Source organism: Homarus americanus, unplaced genomic scaffold (assembly GCF_018991925.1).
Source record: "Homarus americanus isolate GMGI-L3 unplaced genomic scaffold, GMGI_Hamer_2.0 scaffold16894, whole genome shotgun sequence".
NCBI lineage: Eukaryota > Metazoa > Arthropoda > Malacostraca > Decapoda > Nephropidae > Homarus > Homarus americanus.
In genome coordinates, this window is record NW_024746541.1 from 1,258,843 (window position 1) to 1,285,734 (window position 26,892).

At 38.7% G+C, this 26,892-nt stretch overlaps 1 protein-coding gene across 2 annotated transcripts; it reads left to right on the plus strand.

Moving 5' to 3' along the window:
• The first annotated feature begins 657 nt into the window (after positions 1-657).
• LOC121879280 (phenoloxidase-activating factor 3-like) lies at positions 658-26,726 on the plus strand. 2 transcript variants are annotated; one of them, XM_042385873.1, is made up of 11 exons: positions 658-875; positions 3,773-3,886; positions 8,211-8,426; positions 8,538-8,674; positions 14,409-14,448; positions 15,041-15,170; positions 15,310-15,417; positions 15,755-15,757; positions 23,631-23,782; positions 25,304-25,476; positions 25,582-26,726. In XM_042385873.1, the coding sequence occupies exons 1-11, from the start codon at positions 797-799 to the stop codon at positions 25,753-25,755; spliced, it is 1,326 nt and encodes a 441-aa protein (XP_042241807.1). In that variant the 5' UTR covers positions 658-796; the 3' UTR covers positions 25,756-26,726. The 2 variants fall into 2 exon arrangements, with proteins under 2 accessions (XP_042241807.1, XP_042241809.1); XM_042385875.1 differs by lacking the exon at positions 3,773-3,886.
• The last annotated feature ends 166 nt before the right edge of the window (positions 26,727-26,892 follow it).

Here is a 26,892-nt window from a genome sequence, read left to right on the forward strand (position 1 = left end):
GTTGCTTTAAGTATATAAGGGATTCATTCGTCCTAACTTGGAGTACTGCTCTCATATCTGGGGTGGCTCTTCTTCTGCCCAACTGTTAGACAGGGTGGAATCAAAGCCATTTCGTCTTATTAACTCTCCTCCTTTAGCTGATAATCTTTCTTCCCTTTCTCTTCGCCTCAATGCTGCTTCACTCTCTCTCTTTTACAGGTACTTTAACTGGCAATGTTTGGTGGATTTGGCATCCTATGTACCGTAACACTCATCTTGCCCGCGGTGCTCACCGTTTCTCTGTGGATGTCGGTCACACTAGAATAACCCGTTATAGTACATCCTTCTTTCTTCACACAGCCAAACTGTGGAGTGCTCTGCCTTCTTCTGTGTTTCCATACTGATACAGTCCGTCTCACTTTAAAAAGATGTTTTTCCGTCATCTTCGTGGTGTATATTAATATATTTTTCTTTTCTATTTTTAATTTCTTTTTTCTCTTATTTTTCGCCCCCCAGGCCCCGTTGTGGGTCGATGACCTGCGCCTGGGTGGCCTATTCCCAATGAAAAAAAAAAGTATACGCGATCTTGTGTCACCGTAGTTTTTTTTTTAGGTCTTATTATCTCTCACTTTCACCCTGTCTCTCTATTTCTCTCTCACTCTCTTAGTCATATCTCTTTCACTCTCTCAGTCACTTCTCTCTCACATTCACAGCATAAAACACAAGATAAGAGAGACACTCCCTGTACATCCTGGATATTGAAGTCATCACCACCTCAACGCAGAGTCCAGTTCTTGTCCATCCACACCTGTTACTGATGACGAGGATTAATAAAAAGTTATGGGCAGCCTTGATGGTGACTGGTGTCTGGGCCACCCAAACACAAGCCCATTTTGGTAAGTATGTACAACTATTGCTACTACTGCTGCTATTTACGAAGCGTAATAATAATAATGATAACATCAAACAATGATGATAATAAATACATTTTCTGGGACCTTCTTTGGTCTAATTTTTAGCTGTTATTAATTTACTCGAAAATCCAAAAGCCGTTCCTCATCTGCAGGAAGTGTAAACCAACCCACTGTGGCAACACTCTGGGGTGCCTGTTAACGGCCGCACTGCAGGACAGACACGTGTCAAATTCTCATATTCTCTTGAAGTGAAGGACATGCAGAAAGGTACAGCAGTAAACCATCCAATAAGTGACCCCAGGAATGATTTATAGGAACAAAAAGTAGTCTCATCACATCGAATTATGTCAAGGCACATGTGTAATGATGCTGGGGCGAGGTGTCCAAGGTGTTGTGATGACCTGGCCCATCATGTTAATATACAGTATGTGACAGGAAGTTTATATACAGTGTTACGTGTCAAAGGGGTAAGGCTCGTAACAAACAAAAAGTGAAGGTATATAAAGAGAATTACAATATATGGTTCTTAAACTTGTATCGAGAACAACTCCAACTACGGTGTAATGTATGGATTGAATGCAGCCCCTTTTAATAACTGAATACTTGACGATTGGAGTAAAAAAACTTAAATAAAATGTAGAACTATATTTACAAACACTTACCACTAATAACAATGAAGTAAAGCTAATCACATGAACATACTAGGCTACTTTACAGTTTCTAATATCATTAACAACCAAATCAATACACGATTCTAGAACATAAATACATACAACACGAACAACAGCCAGCCAGCCTCAACAATGAATAACATGAGTACATCACCCGATCAAAGACTGAAGTCAACTGACAACACAGGCCAGTGGTGGAGGTCCGAAGACTACCCAGAGCTTGTTTGCTACTTAGCCGTCTCTGAAGCCGTCGGCTTGTATAGCTTGCTTTGAGCAGACTGACCCAACCATCGCACTTAACATGTCATTGTTAATGCTATTACAGTATTTAATATTATAATCTATTCACACCAAAAAACAATATAATTCTAGTCTGAAAAAATATATAATCATACAATATATATCAAGAATACATACTCGGTTACAATATGTCCAGCAGGGGCGTACAACTCATGAAGTAATTGGTTGCACCTAACAACAGAATATGACAGATAGCTAATATACAATATATGACAGATAGCTAACATACAGTATATGACCGATAGCTAATATACAATATATGACCGATAGCTAATATACAGTATATGACAGATAGCTAACATACAGTATATGACCGATAGCTAATATACAATATATGACCGATAGCTAATATACAGTATATGACAGATAGCTAACATACAGTATATGACCGATAGCTAATATACAATATATGACCGATAGCTAACATACAGTATATGACCGATAGCTAATATACAATATATGACAGATAGCTAATATACAATATATGACAGATAGCTAATATACAATATATGACCGATAGCTAATATACAATATATGACAGATAGCTAACATACAGTATATGACCGATAGCTAATATACAATATATGACAGATAGCTAATATACAATATATGACCGATAGCTAATATACAATATATGACAGATAGCTAATATACAATATATGACAGATAGCTAATATACAATATATGACCGATAGCTAATATACAATATATGACCGATAGCTAATATACAATATATACAGATAGCTAATATACAATATATGACCGATAGCTAATATACAATATATGACAGATAGCTAATATACAATATATGACCGATAGCTAATATACAATATATGACAGATAGCTAATATACAATATATGACCGATAGCTAATATACAATATATGACAGATAGCTAATATACAATATATAACCGATAGCTAATATACAATATATGACAGATAGCTAACATACAATATATGACCGATAGCTAATATACAATATATGACAGATAGCTAATGTACAATATATGACCGATAGCTAATATACAATATATGACAGATAGCTAATGTACAATATATGACCGATAGCTAATATACAATATATGACAGATAGCTAATATACAATATATGACCGATAGCTAATATACAATATATGACAGATAGCTAATTTACAGTAGATGACACTTGGCTAAAATAGCTGTTGTTTACAGTTAACTAGGGTATGCGGTGGTGAATTGCCTCCTTATTCAACGATTTCCTTTTGATTTCCACTGCAGACCATTGAGTGGACCACTGTCATAGCCTGCTAACTGTAGGTTCTGTCGAAGTTAACTAGGCTGGAACATTTATATTTTATTGGGTATTAGTAGCAAAACCCAAGTTGTTTGTTATCCATTTATTCAGGAACAACTAAGACAATTCCAAAGTGTAAATCAACCGTAACTTATCACTGTAACTATGAGTGTTAAGAAAAGGACGGAGGCTATGTAAATAGACCTGCTTAAAAACGTCTTTCCTATGTGAAGCGTTGAGGGAGAGTGAGGCCTCAGGGTGTCAGTGCCCCGATCGCCCGGCCCTTTCAACGCTGACCTAAGCTGTCTCTGGCCACACCTTAAAAAGAAGGGTGCCGACCAGATGCCATCAAGATGACTCATCTTATTCAGTGGAAAGTTACAGGGGATGATTATGTATATAAATCAATATGTAATTACCCATTTATATAATCATTCTGTTTATGAAACAGGGGCCATTACAGCACCATCAGAATGGGTGCATAACTTTGTTACAAACAACTAACGGGCAGTTTCTAACAGGCAGCTAACTTATGGCCTCTTATAATTAGCTTACATATAATTTGGTGTAAACAGCAAACATACAGTTTATTGTGAGTTACAGGAAGCTAACATTCAGTTTGTTGTCTGTTGCAGGCAGCTGTGAGGATCATTCACCAGATTGTTTGCAGTGGGCCAGTAATGCCTTATGTGACACCGACCCTGGTTTCATGTTACAGAACTGTCCAGTTAGCTGTAATGCATGTTTAGGTATGTTGGGTTATGAACAGTACTCTTAACTTTGAGTTATAGCCGACCTTAGGTTTTAAAGCTAGTATAATATGAATATAGCCTTTTTGGTAAACTTAACTTTGCATTTAACCTCATTGTTTATCATAGATTCATAAATTTGTACCAGTTCCCAGTCGCCGTGCTGCCTCATTATTCGCCTTCTTCATTGTTCACACTACTCTACATCATCTGTTTATTGCGGAGGAGCGTGTAATTGTGTGTAAGACAGTTGTTATAGAGAAATTTTTAAGTGTTCTGTGATGGAAGACAACGAAAATGATGACATAAGATGATGAATTATATATTGAGGGCTTTCTGTCGGGAAATTGGATTAGAAGGTAAATCGCCGAAGATATATGGACCCTCACTCGCCAATCCAAAATGTTAACACAGTCATCACACTGATGATGGCAAGCAGTAAACTGCCATGCTGTACCCCCAAGGCTGTATGTTGAAATAAAGCATAGAACCTATTTTCTACAGTATTGTCAGATAAAATAGCTTTAATAAGGCTTATCATAGCTTCGAAGAAATATATATTGTTTATGTAATCAGGAAATATACACACTATGTCCGGGGTTTATTCCCGTACAGGAGCTCCGAAGGTCCTGAAAGTTCCGGCCTCTAGATACAAAATGTAACGTCACAAGATGGCGGATATATTGTTTTTAGTATCGCTACAGAGAGGACTTACAACTTCGAAGGTCTACTAACTGAGTAATTTACCCTGTGAATGTTTAAATTAAGTTTTGTACGATTATAATGCAGAATGACTATTGCAAGGGTGTAAATTAAGTTTCACTAATTATTACGTACAACTCCATCTATGTAATATGAGCGTATTCATTATCTAATATACTATAGGACTAGCCGTGTGTGTATCTGTTCTGGGCATCCGAAACGGCACAATCGTTTTTCATCAAACTTGGTGGGAAGATCGCTAAAAATTCGTACAGTAGAACAAACCTGGTCCCATGTCGATGGTTTCTTTAGGAAGGCATTAATTAATCATATTATTTACGATGGAAAACAATGCAAGTCTACGGACTTGCCGCACCCTCATTTGCTTTACGCTGTCAGCCGGATACAATACAGTACAATACCATACAATACCATGCAATACCATACCACACAATACAATACACAACGAACTATAAATATTTGTAAGATTAAAACATAATTATATAGACATGTAAGACTCACAATTTGATAAGATATCCGTAAGACATTAGCTATTGGAAATGTGATTAAATGTTTTGTTATTAATCCAGTGTGAAATGTGTCGGTATTGGTGGTACAATCCTAATGGTCTCTAATCCTGTTGATTAGGTGAGGTTAATCTGGGTTTATAGAGATTAAAGATAAGGTGTGGGGTTTATTCTACCTGTGTTAGTCTCAGGTACGACCCTTATTGTAACAATCACGACCATGATTATAACAAACACGACCATGATTATAACAACCACGACCATGATTATGACAACCACGACCATGATTATAACAATCACGACTATGATCATAACCACGACCATGATTATAACAACCACGACTATAATTATAACAACCACGACCATGATTATAACAACCAGGACCATGATTATAACAACCACGACCATGATTATAACAACCACGACTATAAATATAACAACCACGACCATGATTATAACAACCACGACAATAATTATAACAACCACGACCATGATTATAACAACCACGACTATAATTATAACAACCACGACCATGATTATAACAACCAGGACCATGGGACCATTATAACAACAACGACCATGATTATAACAACCACGACTATAACCATGATTATAACAACCACGACATGATTATAACAACGGGACCACTATAACAACCACGACTATGATTATAACAACCAGGACCATGACTATAACAACCACGACTATGATTATAACAACCAGGACCATGATTATAACACAGACGACCATGATTATAACAACCACGACTATAATTATAACAACCACGACCATGATTATAACAACCACGACTATGATTATAACAACCAGGACCATGACTATAACAACCACGACCATGATTATAACAACCAGGACCATGATTATAACAACCAGGACCATGATTATAACAACTACGACTATGATTATAACAACCAGGACCATGATTATAACACAGACGACCATGATTATAACAACCACGACTATAATTATAACAACCACGACCATGATTATAACAACCACGACCATGATTACAACAACCACGACTATGATTATATCACCCACGACCATGACTATAATAACCACGACTATGATCATAACCACGACCATGATTATAACAATCACGACTATGATCATAACCACGACCATGATTATAACAACCACGACCATGATTATAACAACCACGACATAATTATAACAACCACGACCATGATTATAACAACCACGACCATTATTATAACAACCTCGACTATGATTATATCAACCTCGACTATGATTATATCACCCACGACCCTGATTATAACAACCACGACTATGATCATAACCACAACCATGATTATAACAATCATGACTATGATCATAACCACGACCATGACTATAACAACCACGACTATGATTATAACAACCACGACTATAATTATAACAACCACGACTATAATTATAACAACCACGACCATGATTATAACAACCACGACTATAATTATAACAACCACGACCATGATTATAACAAAGACGACCATGATTATAACAACCAGGACCATGATTACAACAACCACGACTATGATTATATCACCCACGACCATGATCATAACAACCACGTGTATGATCATAACCACGACCATTATTATAACAAAGACGACCATGATTATAACAACCAGGACCATGATTACAACAACCTCGACTATGATTATATCACCCACGACCATGATTATAACAATCACGACTATTATCATAACCACGACCATGATTATAACAACCTCGACTATGATTGTCACCCACGACCCTGATTATAACAACCACGACTATGATCATAACCACAACCATGATTATAACAACCACGACATAATTATAACAACCACGACCATGATTATAACAACCACGACCATTATTATAACAACCTCGACTATGATTAAGTCACCCACGACCATGATTATAACAACCACGACTATAATTATAACAACCACGACCATGATTATAACAACCACGACTATAATTATAACAACCACGACCATGATTATAACAGACGACCATGATTATAACAACCAGGACCGGATTACAACAACCACGACTATGATTATATCACGACCATGACCATAACAACCACGAGTATGATCATAACCACGACCATGATTATAACAACCACGACTTTAATTATAACAACCACGACCATGATTATAACAACCACGACCATGATTATAACAACCTCAACTATGATTATATCACCCACGACCATGATTATAACAATCACGACTATGATCATAACCACGACCATGATTATAACAACCACGAGTATAATTATAACAACCACGACCATGATTATAACACCTACAACTATGATCATAAACCACGACCATGATTATAACAACCACGACCATGATTATAACCACGACTATAATTATAACAACCATGACCATGATTATAACAACCACGACTATAATAATAACAACCACGACCATAATTATATCAACCAGGACCATGATTATAACAACCACGACTATGATCATAACCACGACCATGATTATAGCAACCACGACCATGATTATAACAACCACGACCATGATTATAACAACCACGACCATGATTATAACAACCACGACCATGATTATAACAACCACGACCATAATTATAACAACCTCGACTATGATTATATCACGCACGACCATGAGTATAACACCCACGACCATGATTATAACAACCACGACCATGATTATAACAACCACGACCATTATTATAACAACCACGACCATGATTATAACAACTACGACTATAATTATAACAACCACGACCATAATTATAACAACCTCGACTATGATTTTATCACCCACGACCATGATTATAACAACCACGACCATGATTATAACAACCATGACCATCTGGAAAACGATGTCGCTATACCCTGTCAGCCGAACGGCGGTTGCGCGCTAGCCGAGAATGAGCGTTCGAATTTCACGCCTCGGTAAACTGTACCACCGGACTTGCCACCAGGCACGAAGGGCCCACGATCACTTGTATCCATCTATGAATTAAAGTGTATATTTATTACCTTAAACTTTGTTTGTTTATTATCTCTTACGTGTTCACGTGTATGCTTGTCTCGGTAGATCCTGATTGTGTAGACAAGAGAGCCAGTTGTAACTTGGGACTGGCTTCCGGGGCCTGTCAGACCCACCGAGACTTTATGATGGCCAATTGCCGCCACACCTGTGGGGGTTGTAGGATAGGGGACCCTCGACGTTCTACAGCACCCCAAGCACTACCTCTTGTTGATCCTTCACGACCGCTCTCACGAATACAAACCATCGTCGATCCTGACTTCGGTAAGTTTCTCGCCGAAAATTTAACTCCTTCTGTCAAAAGACTATGAGACAAGGCACACAATGCATCACTTTGTCTGTCGGAGTTCATAATAGATGATTTTTGTACCCCAGAGTGTGGACGAGGCTACCCAAGCACTACTACCACCACTAAACTCAATTACGGAGGCAGTGACGTCAACCTTGACCCGACGAGGATCATCTTTCCAGACGAGGCAGAAAGACTTCGAGAAGAAGCCGCCCTTTCCCGGGTATTACTGTGTTTCCTGTGTTAATTTTCTCCTCAAGTTCTCGGCTATTGGAAAAACTAACTGTGACTATTAGAAGTGCTGCGTGTTGTGTTCCTGGGAGTATGGGGACTGCTTATATTCCTTGTAGTTTCTAAACACTTCACTCAGTCATAATGATTGGTTTTAAATTGGAGATGAATTATAAGAAAAGTCATTTCGTTAGTCAATTTCATTACAAAGCATTACAGTGTGTAAACTTAATGCAAAATATGTATTTCTTTTTACAAAATATTCACTGTCAAAATCATTAATTGCAACAATATATTTGTTTACCATAAAGTATAACCTAATGGAAATGATTATTTAGTACATTTAATTATGGTACAGGTTTCTCTGTTATGCGCGGCAGGAAGATGCAGGGGTAACATCAGTCCCGTTTATACGACGTTTGCTACAAGGTGTCAGTGTTGACACAATAGCAACTAGTGCTTTACACGCGTCGTGTCAATGATTCCACTAGCAGCAAGTAACTCGCCTCCACCACTAGCAGGCTAGCGGATTTTCACTCGTGTGGAAGTTGGTAGTCACTGAAATTTTCAATCACTAGTATACTAGTGGAGCGGGCAGTTGTAATTAGCAGCACTGGATGTTGACTCATTATAGTGTTCAGTGTAGTATGAAATGTTTTTGTTTTTTGCAGATTCAGATTAGGGATAATAATCATATTATATATATATATATATATATATATATATATATATATATATATATATATATATATATATATATATATATATATATATATATATATATATATATATAAGAATATGTGATATTCACCCTGTAGTTCATTTAGAAGAGTATTTCCAGCACCGAGTTCACCTCTAAGTTCACTTTTTTACTTACACATTTCTTTTTGTTTTCTTTTCTGTTTTCTACTCAAAATTTTAATAAAATCTCTAGTGGAAGAAGTTGCCTGGAGGGCATCTTGGCGCCAACTACAGTATCTGTGACTCACGCAGTGTTCAGTTCCTACAGATTTATTAGCAGGTTTACTGATTTCTCAAATCCATTCTGGTGTATTTTCTGAAAAGGGCTAATTATAAGATCAAAAACTTACTTGTATATGAGATTTGAGATTTTATTGGCTGGAATATACGAGCATAATTTTTCCATCAAAACTGAACGGTATCACTGCGGATGCGAGTAAGCGCCACATGCCAACAGCCGCTACAGAGTCTACAGTAGTATGGAAAGCTTCCTCTCGCTCGTCTCCTGAGCGAGCATACTATTATCACGCCGGTCAATTTTAAATGAAAATCTAATCAATGAATAAGAATTGTTCAAAAATTTATCATCCAGCACTCGCTTGACTGCGGCGGTGGACAACACATACAGTGGCCAGCTTGTGTTTTGCTAGAAGCATTTCATCTTGGAGCAACAAATTTCTTGTTCTCAAGAAACAATTCTTAGCAAGAAGGCCAAGTACTATATTGCCTCATGAAGCCAAGATATTCGTCCATCGCAGTGGATTTTTATTATTGATATTGATATTGAAGCAGTTTATTTAGCCAGAAAAAAGAGTTGATAATAATAACAATATTAACATGATTAAGCCAATTGAGAGCCTGAGCTTTCTTGAAGGCACTTGATATATAAAGTACATTTAATTTACAGTGGTGCTAATGTACATAAATATGATAAGGAAGGGAAGCAGTACAACATGGGTTATATTAAAATGGAACACGAAGACAGAGCTGTTAGTATCATGTCTGGTAGGCAACTATAATTATTGCAATGGTAGTTTCTCTCTATCTACTGTACATGACAATCTATGATATAATGATTTTGGTGGTACAATATGAGCAAGAATGAAAAGTAGATATTACAAGAATATTAATACTTAAACAATATATATTTTTTAAGAGATGATTTAAAGGAAGGGAGCGTAGTCTTTGCTTGGTTGCGTGGGGGTAAGTTGTTCCACACCTTCACACCTGATATTTTATGGATGTTTGGGACTGAGAGGAGCGCATGGGGGGTTCGTCTTAGTAGCTCTGGGTGTCTTAAGTTGTATCTCGGATTATTCCGGAACTGAAAATAATTATTATCAATCAAGTGATTGATAAATTTGAAAACAAAGAGGGCACAGCAGTAGGTGTTAATATCCTCGAATTTTAACATTTTCAATTCAGCAAATTGTTCGTTAGTGTGATCAGTTTTTTCACATAATTCATTGTCCTCACAACTCTCTTCTATGCAGTAATCAGGGGATGTGTTTTTCAAGAGCCAGAGGCCCCCTTTAGTGTGTGACAGTGTATCAAGTGTTGGTAAGCAAGATCATAATAGACTTCTTTCATTGCTGCAAGAGTGAGTGACCGACGAGTGTGATACAGGATACCGCACTGTTTATTGACTTTACTGTGAATGGCTTATATGTGGTTTCTCCAGCTAAGTTTCTTATCAACAACAACCCCAAGGACTCTATTACCAAGTTAAAGAGGGTCCAAATCTGGTGGTAGGTTTTTCCTTCTGTGAAAGATTGTGTAGTGGGATTTTTCGTGGTTTAAGATCAGTTTATTATGTAGTACCCAGGGTCCTGACTTTGGTTAATTCAGTGTTCATAGTTCTCATCAAGGAATGGAGATCTGAGTTGCTGGCATAGAGATTACTATCGTCTGCAAATAAGTTGTATTTGACGAGTGTGCTGGAGTGGACTATATCGTTTATGTACAACAAGAACAGTACAGGACCGAGAATGGAGCCTTGAGGGACGCCATACAAAATTGGTGAGGAGTCAGATTGATGATTATTATAGCACTCATACTGCTTCCTATTAGACAGATATGAGGTAAAACAATTGTGGGATAAGCCCCTAACGCCGTAATGTTCAATCTTTGCCAGGAGGATGGTATGGTCGAGTGTATCAAAGGCTTTAGAGAGGTTCAGGAATATTCCGACTGTGAACTGACTGTCATCAAAGAAGTTTAAGATGTCATTAGTAAAAGATAGCAGAGCACTGTCAGTTGACCTTCTAGCTCTAAATCCAACTGAGAGTCTGTAAGGATGTTGGCACTGTCGAAGGAATTAAGTCTACTACACGCTAGCTTCTCCAGTATCTTACTTAAGGCTGGTAGGACTGAAATGGGGCGGTAACTCTTGAAAAGACCTTTATCCCCAGATTTTTTTATATGCTGGGTAAACTTTGGCAATTTTCAGTTTATCTGGAAAGACACCACTAGTGAAGGAGGAGTTACAAATGTGTAGGAGAACAGGTAGTAATAAGTGGGCTACTTTCTTAATGATGCTCATTGGTATTATATAATTTTTCGCCACTTATCAGCTTATTAGCCGTTTGGATAGTTAATCTATCCAGGGATATCAGTGGCTAGTGTAACCGAAACTCCAGAGGATGCTGGCATAGGCCTAAGGACCTTAATAATAATTGCATCTCATGGCGTTCTCAGCTAACCTTCAAGTTTACTAAATATCAGTAATGAGAAAACATTTTCAATTGTTTCAGTGTTGGTATTTTATCTTAACCTTTACTAGTCAAATTACCCGGTTTTGCGCGGGTTAGTTATATACTTTATAAACTTGACTGCCTCAGTCTGCCCTCCGTAACACGTGTAACCACCTCCCGCAATCACTGTAGCGATAACTCCGCCAGAAAAGATACTTAATTCTTGCCTGGACCGCCCGGGCGTCCATGGTCAATAGCAATAACACGGTGCACAACCTTGGGACCCATGTAATATGTGTGTAAATTTTCAGGTCTCTTAGTACTTCCATTATGAAACTACGGCTGGACACTCCCAGACAGACACTTTCTTTTATTTTATCATTTTATTTTATAGTACAATATAGATAGGTAGATATAAATAATGGTTGCCCCTTGTGTAACGAGGATAGCCTGCTCAAGGGCCACCTAGGCGTGAATTTGTTTAAGGTGTAGAAGCTGTCTTCAACACAACAACCACACCCTAAGTTAACGAGTTGTGTGACCCAGTGTCAAGGAATAGTCCGAAAAGACCGGACAACTCGCCAACTGCACTGGCTAACCATTACCCCTGAAGACAACCCGTAAATCGATTAACATCCAGGTCCCCAATTACTGCTGGAAAGACAGAGGCAAATGGCGTAAAGAAACTTGCCCATCGTTTCACCCTGCCCGGGAATCGAGCCCGGGTCCCCTCGCTTGCGAGGTGAAGCTACATCAGTAGCCACGCTTCACAACAATCACAAAATTTATGTACTTCTGAATTTCTGAATCAATTTTGATGTCAACTAATGATTCTTTTCACTGTTTTCAAAAGTAATCACTAATTATATAGAGTGTAGCAAAATATGGTGAGCTATATTGTATACATCACCTAACCAGTACTTATTATATGCTCTGTTCACTTCACGCAAGGCAGACTCATAAGGTTTTTGTATTATTTATATGATATATCGAGAAAAAAAATCGTTATAAATTTTCCTCATGATTATTATGAGACACAAGTCTCACATCATATCACAGTTAACAATATCAAAAGAAATAAAACTGGATATTGAGATGAAACAATACCTATGTCTAATAAGTATTTCTTTGTTGATTCTTAAATGTTTTTCGTTTTAGAGTAAATGTGGGTTAGAGAGATTCTTATTGTTAATTCATCAATACACTTGGGGCAAAATAAGCTTAGATTTGCATGCGGTGATGAACCCCTTTGACATTTATTACTGCCACAATAAGTCCGTGACAGATGTATAACAGCTCAGCCAAGTGATTATAAGACTCAAGATATTATTACCTGTAGAACTGAAAATAGGCCAAGCCCCAGTAGTCCTAGTGTCTTTTGGTCGCCATCTTGGTATCATACCTTGGTCACCATCTTGGTATCATACCTTGGTCACTATCTTGGTATCATAGCTTGGTCACCATCTTGGTATCATACCTTGGTCACTATCTTGGTATCATAGCTTGGTGACCATCTTGGTATCATACCTTGGTCACCATCTTGGTATCATACCTTGGTCACCATCTTGGTATCATAGCTTGGTGACCATCTTGGTATCATACCTTGGTCACCATCTTGGTATACCTTGGTCACCATCTTGGTATCATACCTTGGTCGCCATCTTGGTCTCATACCTTGGTCGCCATCTTGGTATCATACCTTGGTCTCCATCTTGGTATCATACCTTGATCACCATCTTGGTATCATACCTTGGTCACCATCTTGGTATCATAGCTTGGTGACCATCTTGGTATCATACCTTGATCACCATCTTGGTATCATACCTTGGTCACCATCTTGGTATCATAGCTTGGTGACCATCTTGGTATCATACCTTAGTCACCATCCTGGTATCATACCTTGGTCGCCATCATGGTATCATACCTTGATCACCATCTTGGTATCATAGCTTGGTCATCATTTTGACGTTGTAAGAAAGTCAGTTAAAATCTCCTGTTCAGGATTAGGTTCATACTCTGCCAGCAGCGTCCTGTACAGTGTGTGTACGGCAAGTAATCCAACCTGCCTTACATATATATTTATAGATTCATATTTTTTTAAACAACTTGCAAATTTCCCTGGCCTGTTTCTCTCCCTTTAGCATTATTACCGAGTTCTGACTCTCATAATGTTTTGTTGCTGGACTAATGTATTTCCTTGTTACACACAAACATCTTCGTTGTTGAAATGCAGTATTAACATGATAACAACAACAACCCTTTATATTAACGTACTTATTTGATCTTTTACAGACAATGAACAGGGACAAGTCGACGATGATGATGTTGCCAGGTAATGTTGGTTTAATAATATTATATCGATACTATCACCAGGTCTCAGAGTCTTAGAGGTCCATTCGATAAACATCTAAACAAACTGGGATGTGACAATATATTTAGTTTTGGTAGAGTCGTAGCTTCTAAGTATCTGCATCGTGTTACGCGAGCTCTTTTAATGCATCCCTACATCACCAGTTAAGAGAAAAGTTTGTTTCCGAACCTTTGAGTATCTGATGTGAGTTTTTGGTCTTAAAGGTCAATGGGATAATTTTCACTGACGACGACCAAAATAGTGTCAAATCTGTACTGAAACTTTGCCGTAACTATATAACGTCGATAATCTGTAGTTTAAACAGAGATACTAACATACAAATCTATGAGAATCCCAGAGATGGGCTCTCGCAAAGGTTACTATGTCAGGTGTTGTCCTTAACTCTGATTAAGAGGTCGAGTTTAGTACGGAAGGTCTGAGTACATCTTGCCTTCATTTTGCGTCGCCAATAATTTTGTGTCGTGGCTCCAAAAGCTCAGTGAGACTCTTTATCATAAGTAAATCATTTATGTTATTGTCAGTTATGGTAAAATATGGTGGTTAATTTCCGCAGGGAGCACCCACATGATGACACCGGAGACCAATGGTAATTTTACAGTTATGGACGCTTTATGTGGCGCCACACCCATCTCTGACCGTTTCCTCCTAACGGCCGCACACTGTGTCTTCGATCCTGATTTCCCGTAAGTTGTTTGTTTGTGTGTTGTTATAAGCCGTCTTATAAACTGTTTTTTATACTAGCCTGGTGAATTGGAGGTGAACATCAGGCATTCATAAGTGCGTGTGCTGGCGTTGTTTTAACATTTTAGTGGTATTTCACAGGATACAGACAGTCAGGCTCGGAGAACTAGACTTCAGCTCACAAAACGAGAAAAACTCTAGACCAGTCGACTACGACATCAAGCAGATTATCGTTCATCCCAACTTTGAGTGAGTATAGTAATATAAAACTTGCCTTTACGTTAACTTAGGATAGACTCAGTTAACACAGGTTTATTTATACTGCGTTCTGTTATTAGGATTCCAATTTAGAGAGTTTATTCAGAAACATCAAATAAAATTACATTTTATGTATAAAAGACACGTATGTACAGTAATTGTCTTGTCGTGCCTTAAAAATTATACGAATGGAAATATAAACAAATACTACATGTTGCTTTCTGTTTTTATTTTACGTTGCGTTACTGTTATCGCCTCTGGCTTCAGCTACACAGTGCTGGCATTTGTTGCCCTTCAGCACCTCCAATCAGCACTGAGTGCCTCCCAGCCCCTCAACCGATGTGTCTAGGAGTGTCACCTTACCCAAACAAACATAAACCTCTGAGCCAACGACCACGTACGCCGCGACCTCCCTTGTAGACTGTAGAGGTGTTGTGACTCCCATGTTGCCGCGCAACCTGTGACAACGCCAAATGTTTGTAAACGTCGCAGACATAGAACAAGAGTTTAGGGAGTGTTACCGCCCCCGGGGAACCGCGTGGACAGTGTTAATAAATTGTTTGAAATAGCTTAGTTATGAGAGTAATAAAAATGTAGAAGGAAGTGGAACGAGCTGAGGGGGTGTTTACAGCCAGCGGTTCTGGTTTCTGCCGAGTAAACAATTTTGTAGATGCTGACTGTCTAGCCTCCCCTAGCTTAGACCGAGTCTTACAACGATACTGCGAACACCCTCCACCCTCTGCCGGCAGTAGTGAACACATCAACTAACAATCCGGTCCCTGAGTTTTGTGCTAAGACAATTTACGCAGTACTGTTGTCTCTTGGAACACCATGCTGATTTACATCGACCTGCACTTGTAAGTACAGCCTACCTTATGACGTAACCCTCTGTACTCACCCTGAAGATGTGAATTACACGAAAGCGCTTGGGAACTTCGTGTTTTCTTCTTTCCTTGTGGTTATCAGCATATATATATATATATATATATATATATATATATATATATATATACATATATATATATATATATATATATATATATATATATATATAGAGTGAAATTTAAAAACATACGTATAATGGGGAGCAGTACAACTTAGGTTGTGCAGTAATAAGGGTGAACAAGAGGACAGAGCTTTCAGGATTATCTCTAGTTGGCAATTATGTTTATTGCAATGGTAATTACTTATTTATTTACATGATAATTTCCGATAAAACGGTTTTGGTGGTACAATAAAAGCAGGTACTGTAAATATAGTAAGTGTTACAAGAAATATTAATACTTCGACAATAGATATTTTTGTAGAGATGATTTAAAGGAAGGGAGCGTAGTCTTTGCTCGGATGTGTGGGGTTAAGTTGTTCCATACCTTCACACCGTAATATTTTATGGAGGTCTGGGACTGAGAGGAGCGCATGGGGGGTGGTCTAAGTAGCTCTGGGTGCCTTAAGTTGTATCTCTGATTATTCCGGAACTGGAAGTAATTATTGTCAAACAAGTGATTGATAGATTTGTTAACAAAGAGGGCACAGCAGTAAGTGTTAATATCTTCGAATTTTAAAATTTTCAATATAGCAAATTTTTCGTTTGTGTGATCTGTATTTTTCAAGTAAGTCATTGTCTGTACAACTCTCTTTTGTGCAGTAACCAGAGATTGTGTTTTTGAAGAGCCAATGGCCCCCCCATAGTGTGTGACAGTGTATCAGGTGTTGGTAAACAAGATCATGATAGATTTCTTTCATTGCTGTGAGAGTGAGTGACTGTCGAGTGTGATACATGATACCACACTGTTTATTGATTTTACTGTGTATGGCTTGTATGTGGTTTCTCCAGTTAAGTTTCTCATCAACAATAACTCCGAGGAATTTAGTATTTTGTTCGCGTTTGAGGACTATATAACCAAGGTACACGGGGTTCAAGTCTGGAGGTAAGGTTTTTCTTCTGTGAAAGATCGTGTAGTGGGTTTTCTCAAGATTTAGGGTCAGTTTATTACGTATTACCCAGGTCCCGACTTTCGTTAATTCAGTGTTCATAGTTCTCATCAAGGAATGGAGGTCTGAGTTGCTGGCATAGAGATTACTATCTTCTGCAAATAAGTTGAATTTTATAAGAACATAAGAACATAAGAATGGAGGAAACTGCAGCGGGCCTATTGGCCCATACTGGGCAGTCCCGTTTACACCCAACCCCTATTGCTCATATGAGCATCCAACCTATGTTTGAAGCAATTCAGCATATTCCAGTTAATGATGATATTTGGTAACTTGTTCCATTCATCCACTACTCTGTTTCCAAACCAGTGTTTACCTATTTCACTCCTAAATCTAAATTTGTCTAATTTAAAACCATTGTTACGAGTTTGCTCCTGGTTGGATAGTTTGAGTACCTTTGTAATGTCCCCTTTGTTTAGCCCTGACTTTCACTTATACACCTCTATCAGGTCGCCCCTCGCTCTACATCTCTCGAGTGAGTGCAAATTAAGATGCTTTAACCTGTCTCTTTACACAAGGTTCCTAATGCTCGGGATTAGTCTTGTCATTCTCCTCTGAATTATTTCCAAGGATTCTATATCCATTCTGTAATACGGTGACCAGAACTGAACTGCGTAATCCAGGTGTGGTCTCACAAGCCCAAGAAACAGTTTTAGGATGACCTCACTAGTCTAGTAACTAACACTCCTTTGTATGAACCCAAGTACTTTATTAGCCTTGTTATGAACAAAAACACTTTGTATACTTGGCTTAAGGTTCCTACATATCATTACTCCTAAATCTCTCTCGCAGTCGGATTTCTCTATGGCATCGATGTTCATCTGGTATCTGGTTTCCCTGTTTACATCTCCTATACTGAGTACTTTACATTTGTCCACGTTGAATTTCATCTGCCATTTTTCAGACCATTCGAAATTTTTTTTAGATCTTCCTGTACTTTTGCGGAGTCCTCGTCATATTTAATAACACGTCCTATTTTAGTGTCATCAGCAAATTTACTTATGTTGCTGTCTATGCCGATATCTATGTCGGTTATGTATATAATAAATAATAATGGTCCAAGTACTGAGCCTTGGGGAACTCCACTAGTGACGTTGCTCCAATGGGACTTTGTGCCATTAATGCTAACTCGCTGTTTCCTGTCCTGTAACCACGCCCTAATCCATTTAAGGATATTTATTACCTTTGATCCCATGTGCTTCTACCTTTCTAATTAGTCTTTCGTGGTGGACTCTGTCAAAGGCTTTACTAAAGTCGAGATATACCACATCATAATTGTGCCCCTCGTCCACCCATTCGAAAACTGATGAAAAGAATGTTAATAGAGTAGTTAGACATGAACGTCCGCGTGTGAAGCCATGCTGGGAATCATTGATCAATCCGTGCTTCTCCAGGTGATTTCGAATAGAGTTTGAAATGATTGCTTCCAGTAATTTGCCTACTATTGATGTTAGACTGATTGGACGGTAGTTAGAGGATAGTGATCTATCCCCCTTCTTGAAAATCGGTATTACATTCGCTATCCTCCAGGATTCTGGTACTACACCTGTTTTGAAGGACATGTTAAACAACTTTGCAAAGGGCATACTAAGCTCTTCCTTACATTCCTTTAATACTCTGGCAAATATCTCATCAGGGCCAGGTGACTTATTAGGCTTTTGTTTGTCTATTTGCTTACTAACATCGTTACTAGTCGGTGCCTCGGGTATCATGTTTAAATTTTCGGTGGTGAAAACTGTTGAAAAATATTTATTCAAATTATTGCTCATTTCTCCGTTGGTATCAGTGAGCTCGCCGGTATCTGACCGTATTGGTCCAATCTTATCTCGTGTTTTAGTTTGATACATTTGGTAGAATCCTTTGGGGTTTGTCTTCGCCTCCCTTGCTATCCTTACCTCATTATTCCTCTTGGCTTTCCTTATCTCGGTTTTAACCCTACTCGCAATACCTTATAATAATCCTGGAGGTAAATTTCGCCACGATTTATCTTTCTACCTATAGCCTTCCCTTGGCCAATGATGTTCTTTAAATAATTATTTATCCATTTAGGATCATTGTTGTCTGATCTGAGTTTTTTTTATGGTATGTTCTGCCTTTGTTCAATAAGTAACTCATTATTTAAATTGCCGTGGAACTCGGCAATCTCAGATCTCGTTATCAGTTCTGTGTCATCTGTCAGGTTCACGCCCAAGCGTGACACCCTCTCTCTCAGCTGCCTCTTTAAAGTGTCAAAGTTTGCCCTTCTGAAATCCGGTACTTTAGTGGAATTTTCCTTACATCTGTCCTGAAAATCTAACTGGAATCTAATTTCTTTGTGATCGCTGTTTGCAAGTTCGTTCTCTACCTCGACAGAACTAAATCCAGTAAATTATTACCTAGGGTGGGTTTGGTTATATGTTGACTTAGGAACAGTACTGGATCGTTTCGAGAAAATCTTCTGATTCTGAGTTACCCATAAGGTCAGTCCAATCTATTTGGCCAAGGTTAAAGTCGCCTACTATACAGACTTTGTTGTGTATGGAAGCCCTGCGCATTTCATCCCAGATAAGTCGCTCATTAACTCTATCAATATTGGGAGGTCTATATATTACTCCTGTGATTAATTTTTCCCTACCGCCGATTAATTCTATCCAAATTGTTTCAGTATTCCGCTCAGTTTTTATTTCCTTATTTATTTCACACTTCAGATTATCCTTGACATAGATTGCTACTCCACCTCCTTTCCTGGACCGCCTATCTGTATGGAACAATTTGTAACCAGCAATTTGGTATTCGACCGGTAACTCACTTGAGTCTAGGTTGATCCATGTTTCAGTGAATGCTATTATATCGATTTTTTCGGTACATACCAATGCCCTAATATCATCCATTTTATTTCTCATACTTCTACTGTTCGCAAGTAGACATTTAAGTTAGTCTTGTTCTGAGTCCTCCCTTTACTGCGTTTAGGTTTAAACTCACTATCTAATTTAGTTTTTTCCCCTCTCCCACTGCAGTCTCCTCCACCCCCGTGCCCATATGTTCCCCTAGCAGTTTAAAGACTTCGATATCTTTTAAACTGCCCCCTCTAGAGACCCAGCCAGGACTGCCACCCCCTCCCAAGACAGGTGTACCCCATCCCTAGCATAAAGGTCCCTTCTGCCGTAGAAGTTGTCCCAGTTGTCAATGAATGGGACTGATATTGACTTGCAATATCCATCAAGACGGCTGTTGACACCAACTGCCCTTGACAACCATTCACTGCTAACTCTTTCTAGGTAGGACACCACATATGATAGGGATCCCTCCCTTAGTCCTAATACGATCTATAGCTGTCTTCAACTTATCAAGAAGCTCTTCACTCCTACACCGGCCAATATCGTTGCCTCCTGCACTGAGGCAGATAATGGGTTTGTTCCCATTACCAGACAAGATATTGTCCATCCTGTCAACTATATCCCCCACCCCAGCCCCTGGCAAACACACCCTCATCCTATTTTTATTTTGACCACAAAAGGCTCTGTCCAAGTACCTTACCTGTGAGTCACCAACAATTAAAGTTTTTATACCTTCCTTGTCAGCCCTGTCCCTGACTGTACTAACGTCCAATTCGTCTATCAAGGGACTGAACGAGTTGGTACACTTAGCTGGTTGTCGTTGTTGTATCCTTGGTGTATTTCTTAACCACCAGTTTGGTAGTCCCTCTCCTCACAACCTTCCATTCTTCATTCACCGGCTTTCCCTGTCTCGTTTCTTCCTTCATCCTTGCTCTCTTCCTTTAATTTCAAGTTTTCTTCTACTAATTTCAGGTTTTTTTCCTTGGTACTCTCTAACTCGGCCCACAGAAGGGCATAACCCCATTTACAAGTAGCACTAGCCATATCTGGTAATTATCCCCGGGAGCTGAGCTAAGCTGCCGTGACCTTTCCCCTAGTGAGGTCAGAACACAACTGAGTGTTCAGTTCTGCAGGGATGGGAGAGGTTCAGTTATAACATAGTATGTATTAAGCAAGGCTATAAATACGTAGGTCAAAACACTAACAATGTTTTACCTCACATTAGAGTGGTATTCCCAGCTTGTGCTACAGGTTTGAGTGGTATTCCCAGCTTGTGCTACAGGTTTGAGTGGTATTCCCAGCTTGTGCTACAGCTTTGAGTGGTATTCCCAGCTTGTGCTACAGCTTTGAGCAATATATGCATATTTATTTATTTATTCATTTACTTATTTATTTATTTATTTATTATTTTTCTGAAACTCTCACCCCTGAGCGCCATATTTGATATAGGATAATGTAAGGAACGTCAAGACTAAGTATTATATACAGTTGGTTCGACTGAGTTCCTCATCAAGATGATTGTAGCTAGGATACAGGCAAGCTACATTACTCAATATTTGCACATTGGGGTAATAGAGGTCAGTGATAACGAAAAAAATTATCACGTTTTCCTTTTTGACATGATGTGTCCTCCCCTAAAAAGAAAAATATTAATAATAACGATAATGTGCCATTGAGCCCTTCGAAATGTAAGCCTTTACCTATATTCCAAAGCACACGCCCATAAGGTCAGAAAAGTGCTTTACCGATTTTCATAAAATTTTATGACAACACCTTGTAGGATGCCTGCAGTGTTTGTAGCCACATTTTTTTCTAATAGTGTAACCCAAAATTTACACTATAAAAAGATTAATGGCAATGTGGCATTGGGCACTTAATTTTCAACGAAGTTATCCAACAACCCCCCTTCTTAGTGGTGTTTTGTATGGTATAAAGATTTTACATGCACAGATCCCATTCGTATAATAATGTTATATTTATAGACAACACCAACGATTTTAATGTCAGACCTACCTCTCCCGAACTAACTTTATTCAGTAGTCTGGCCATATATTCCACGAGGAGCTGCCCCAGTGTGTTACAGACAGACAAGAAGCACGCGTTCAGGTATTATTATACAAGATTAATATTTTGATGCTAATGTTTAATCTAATTAAATGCATCCATTATTTAATGGGTCATGAAAGTCGTAAAAGGACGCAATATATAGAGACTCCAGGCCATCCCCTATCAACCATGGATGAGGTGAATGCTTCGGATTCACGACTCGATTATCCCGGGGTTCACACCTCACAGAGAGTGGATATTGACAACACTGACTGGAACAACAGTTAGAAAAGTCCCCAGCTGTACGTGTGTAATTATGTATGAGTATGCGTGTGTTTGGATTAATTCTGCACATTGGCTATTATGTTCACTTTGCCCTGTCACATCTCCCCATTTTATTACCTTTTACTGAGGATTGGATCACCACCTATATTACCTGGGCAGTTACCTCTTCCAGTTTGTGTTCCAGGCAATAATATTATATAGGTATCGTTATCACTGTCACCTTTATAATTATTATGTTCCAGTTTAGTGGAGATTATAGTTATCCGAACCGCTGACACCTTGTGTTCTTGGCGTGGATGTTTGGTAAATCACCTGGTAACATCTTTGTACTAGCTGGTGTTCCCTTTAGTTACTGTACTTTGTAGTTGTTCCACAGTGTTTAAATGTTCACACAAACTTTATATGGTTTTTCTATTTCATTACCCAAATATAGCACACTCTATGGTTATTAATTACGAATTGACCAGTAATAAGCAACCGTCTGTCTACGAGAGAGAATACAGGAGGTAATTTACAGAGCTCCTTTAACACGTCTGTAGTGTGTGAGATACAGTTAATGCCACTGAGGGCGGGGCACTTGGTAACGACCTGAATCAGAGGTGCGTGGGGGACATGGGAGTGTCATCCAAGACGCGAGAAGGAAGTGATAAGGTGTGTTTAGTTCTTCACTATCTAGTTTTTTACGTTAACATAATTTATACGTAAATAATTATAAATATCTCACACTTAATATAGATATTTTTGTCAATAAGTAGACAGACCCTCAGTGTGTCCTAAATCCTCAATGTCTTCAGTGTGTCTTAAATCCTCAATGTCCTCAGTGTGTCCTAAATCCTCAATGTCCTCAGTGTGTCCTAAATCCTCAATGTCCTCAGTGTGTCCTAAATCCTCAATGTCCTCAGTGTGTCCTAAATCCTCAATGTCCTCAGTGTGTCCTAAATCCTCAATGTCCTCAGTGTGTCCTAAATCATCCTCAATGTCCTCAGTGTGTCCTAAATCCTCAATGTCCTCAGTGTGTCCTAACACCTCCATGTTCAGAGTGTGTCCTAACACCTCGATAACAGGAGATTCCTTCAATCGATACAACGACATAGCGCTGCTGGAGACAGTGGACAAGATTATCTTCAACGAACTGGTCTTCCCGTACTGTGTGTCAGACAAACGACCTACCCCGAACTCCACCGTTACCGGCTCTGGCTTCGGCCTTATCAACCAGAGTGAGTTATTTGAACACATAATGGCGAACTATGGGAGAGATACTCTTTACACTTATAAGTTACATCCAGCACTTGTGGGTTACCTCCAATATTTGTGAGTTACCTCCAATATTTGTGAGTTACCTCCAACATTTGTGAGCTACCTCCAACACTTGTGAGCTACCTCCAACACTTATGAGTTACCTCCAACACTTGTGAGTTACCTCCAACTTTTATGACTTTTATAGATATACGCATATACAGCAACATAAGTAGGGCTTCAGTAAATTTGCTGACGACGTTAAAATAGGGCGTGTAATTAAATCTGACGAAGACTCCGCAAAACTACTGGAAGAATTATATATTTTTTTGGATTGGTCTGAAAAATGTCAGATGAAATTTAATGTGGACAAATGTAAAGTACTTAGACTTGGAAATGTAAGCAGAGAAACCATACTTCAGATGAACCTCCTTGATATAGAGAAATCCGACTGTGAGAAAGATTTAGGAGTAATGGTAAGTAGAAATCTTACACCAAAGCAATGCGCATTTGCTCGAAACAAGGCTGACAAAATACTTGTGTGCCTACAAATGAGTGTTAGTTACAAGACTAGCGAGGTAATCCTACAATAAAACTGTATCTTGAGCTTGTGATACCTCCCTTGGATTATGCAGTTTAGTTTTAGTCTCCGTACTACAGAATGGATATCGAATCCCTAGAAAGCATACAGAGGAGAATGACAAAACTAATCCCGGGCATCAGGAATCTTGAGTATTATAGAGACAGGTTAAAGCATCTTAATTTGCACTCCCTCGAGAGTCGTAGAGTGAGGGGCGATATGATTGAGGTGTACTGTATAGGTTGAAGTCAGGGCTAAACAAATGTGATATAACAACGGTACTTAAATTATCCAACCAGGAGCGAACTCGTAGCAATGATTTTAAATTAAGCAAATTTAGATTTTAGGAGCGAGATAAGTAAACACTGGTTTGGAAATAGAGTAGTGGATGAGTTGAACAAGTTACCAAACATCATCATTAACTCGAACACGTTAGGTAGCTTCAAATATAGGTTGGATGGATATATTAATGATAGGGGTTAGGTGTAAACGGGAATGCCTAGTACGGGCCAATAGGCCAGCTGCAGCTTCCTTCATTCTTATTTTCTTATGTTCTTAATTATTGAACTCCACCAGGATGTTCCTCAGTTACACTGTAACCACATACACAATTCCATCAAAAAATTTTTCCTCTTTGATAGATCTGTAACAGTTATAGTGCCTTAAATGTTTTTGTGCCTGCAAACAAAACCTTCCAAAACTTCATAACATTAGGAGCGAAGGTAGCCAATTTTGCACAGATCCAAGACTTTATGATAATACCCACATTCCATGTTTGGCTTACTCAATTGCTTATTGTATCCACAACTCCCAGAAGCACAGATGGATATATTTAGAGAAAGAAAGTTTGCATTTCAGATACACTGGACATATTCACTGCAGCCTATCAGGGTTAACATACAGGGTGGTGTTGTTGTTACAGCGCACCAGTCAGCAGTGTTGCAGGAGGCTGATCTTCGTATCTTAGATTCTGCAGAGTGTGAGAGCATCTACAGGAGAGAACATCATGAGCCACAACTGCGTGTCGTGTACCCTGACTTACTACAAGGACGAGACATTATGTGTGCCAATCACCCTGAGAGAAGTGCTTGTGAGGTGAGTCTCTTGTTTTGTTCTGGTGTTTGTTAGAGAGAAAATAAGTAGATGTAGTCGTCTATTATTTGGTGGTCCAGGATGATGACTATGATCCTCTCTCACTAGGGTGACTCTGGCGGGCCGCTGTTCCTGGATGAAGCTGATGGTCGACGCTTCGTGGTGGGGATAGTGAGTTCAGGTGTGGCATGCCGGGGAGCGGGTGCCTCTATCCTCCCTGGCTTCTTCATCAGCGTCGCAGATCACGTCAACTTTATTAACAGCGTCCTTTATGCAACTTAAGTAGACAAGTAGACACCTAACTTCAAACATCTTTACCCACCCAAACCTATCTTAACTTTACCATATCAACCATAACTTAGTTTGCCCTCACGTACTGTAAGGTAATGAAACTTAACCTAACCTAACCTAACCTAACTTAATCTAACTCTCAGTCATGTGGGTACTCTAAAAGGTTATATATATATATATATATATATATATATATATATATATATATATATATATATATATATATATATATATATATATATATATATATATATATATATATATATATATATATACTCTGTCCATATAACATATGGACTTCCTTGTGCAAGCAATACGTCACTAGTCGGGAATCGAACCCTGGACCTCTTCTTGTAAACAGGGATCTCTACTAACGTGCCACAAGGACAACAAAAACAATTCTAGGCTTTGTTGTATTTCACACAAAACCCGTTCAGTCGTCTGTTTTAAGAAATGTGAACCTCCATTGAGGATTGCCCGTGCCAACTATGCAGTCCTAGCTGGATTCTGTAAATTGCCACTACAACCACATAGTTGGCACGTTAGTAGAGATCCCTGTTTACACGAAGAGGTCCAGGGTGCCTGACTAGTGGGGTATTGTTTGTGTGTGTGTGTGTTGTCACATAGTGAGACACCATCTACCCTCCTGGGCAGAGGTTTCTCGACCACACTATTCCTGATCTTCATCAATAGCTGATAATAAGGAACAACTGCCAAGTGCTCCTTCTCGGGTACGAAGTGTTAGTGTTGTTATGGAGAGCCGTAGAGAATATATCTAGGAGTCAAAAGTAGTTTATATGACATCTGGGCATTTTAGTATTAACATATAAACTGCAACTTTATAAACACTGATGAAGATTAATGAATGTTAGATAATTCCAATATTTGTGTTAGTTCTTGCGAAGCTTTTTATTCTCTGTATCAAAAACCTTCTCAGTAACCGAAAAAAAAATTCACCTGAATTAGTCTTTTATAGCCCAAAGAATATTTCCAAATAGAAGAAAACTCTTTAGCCTGAATGTTTGCTATAGGTATGAAAATACCCAAGTGGATATCGTTTTCAAATTTAGTCAATGTGCAAATTTTGTTGATAGTTGATCCTGATATATAAAGAGTCCTTGTGTCCAG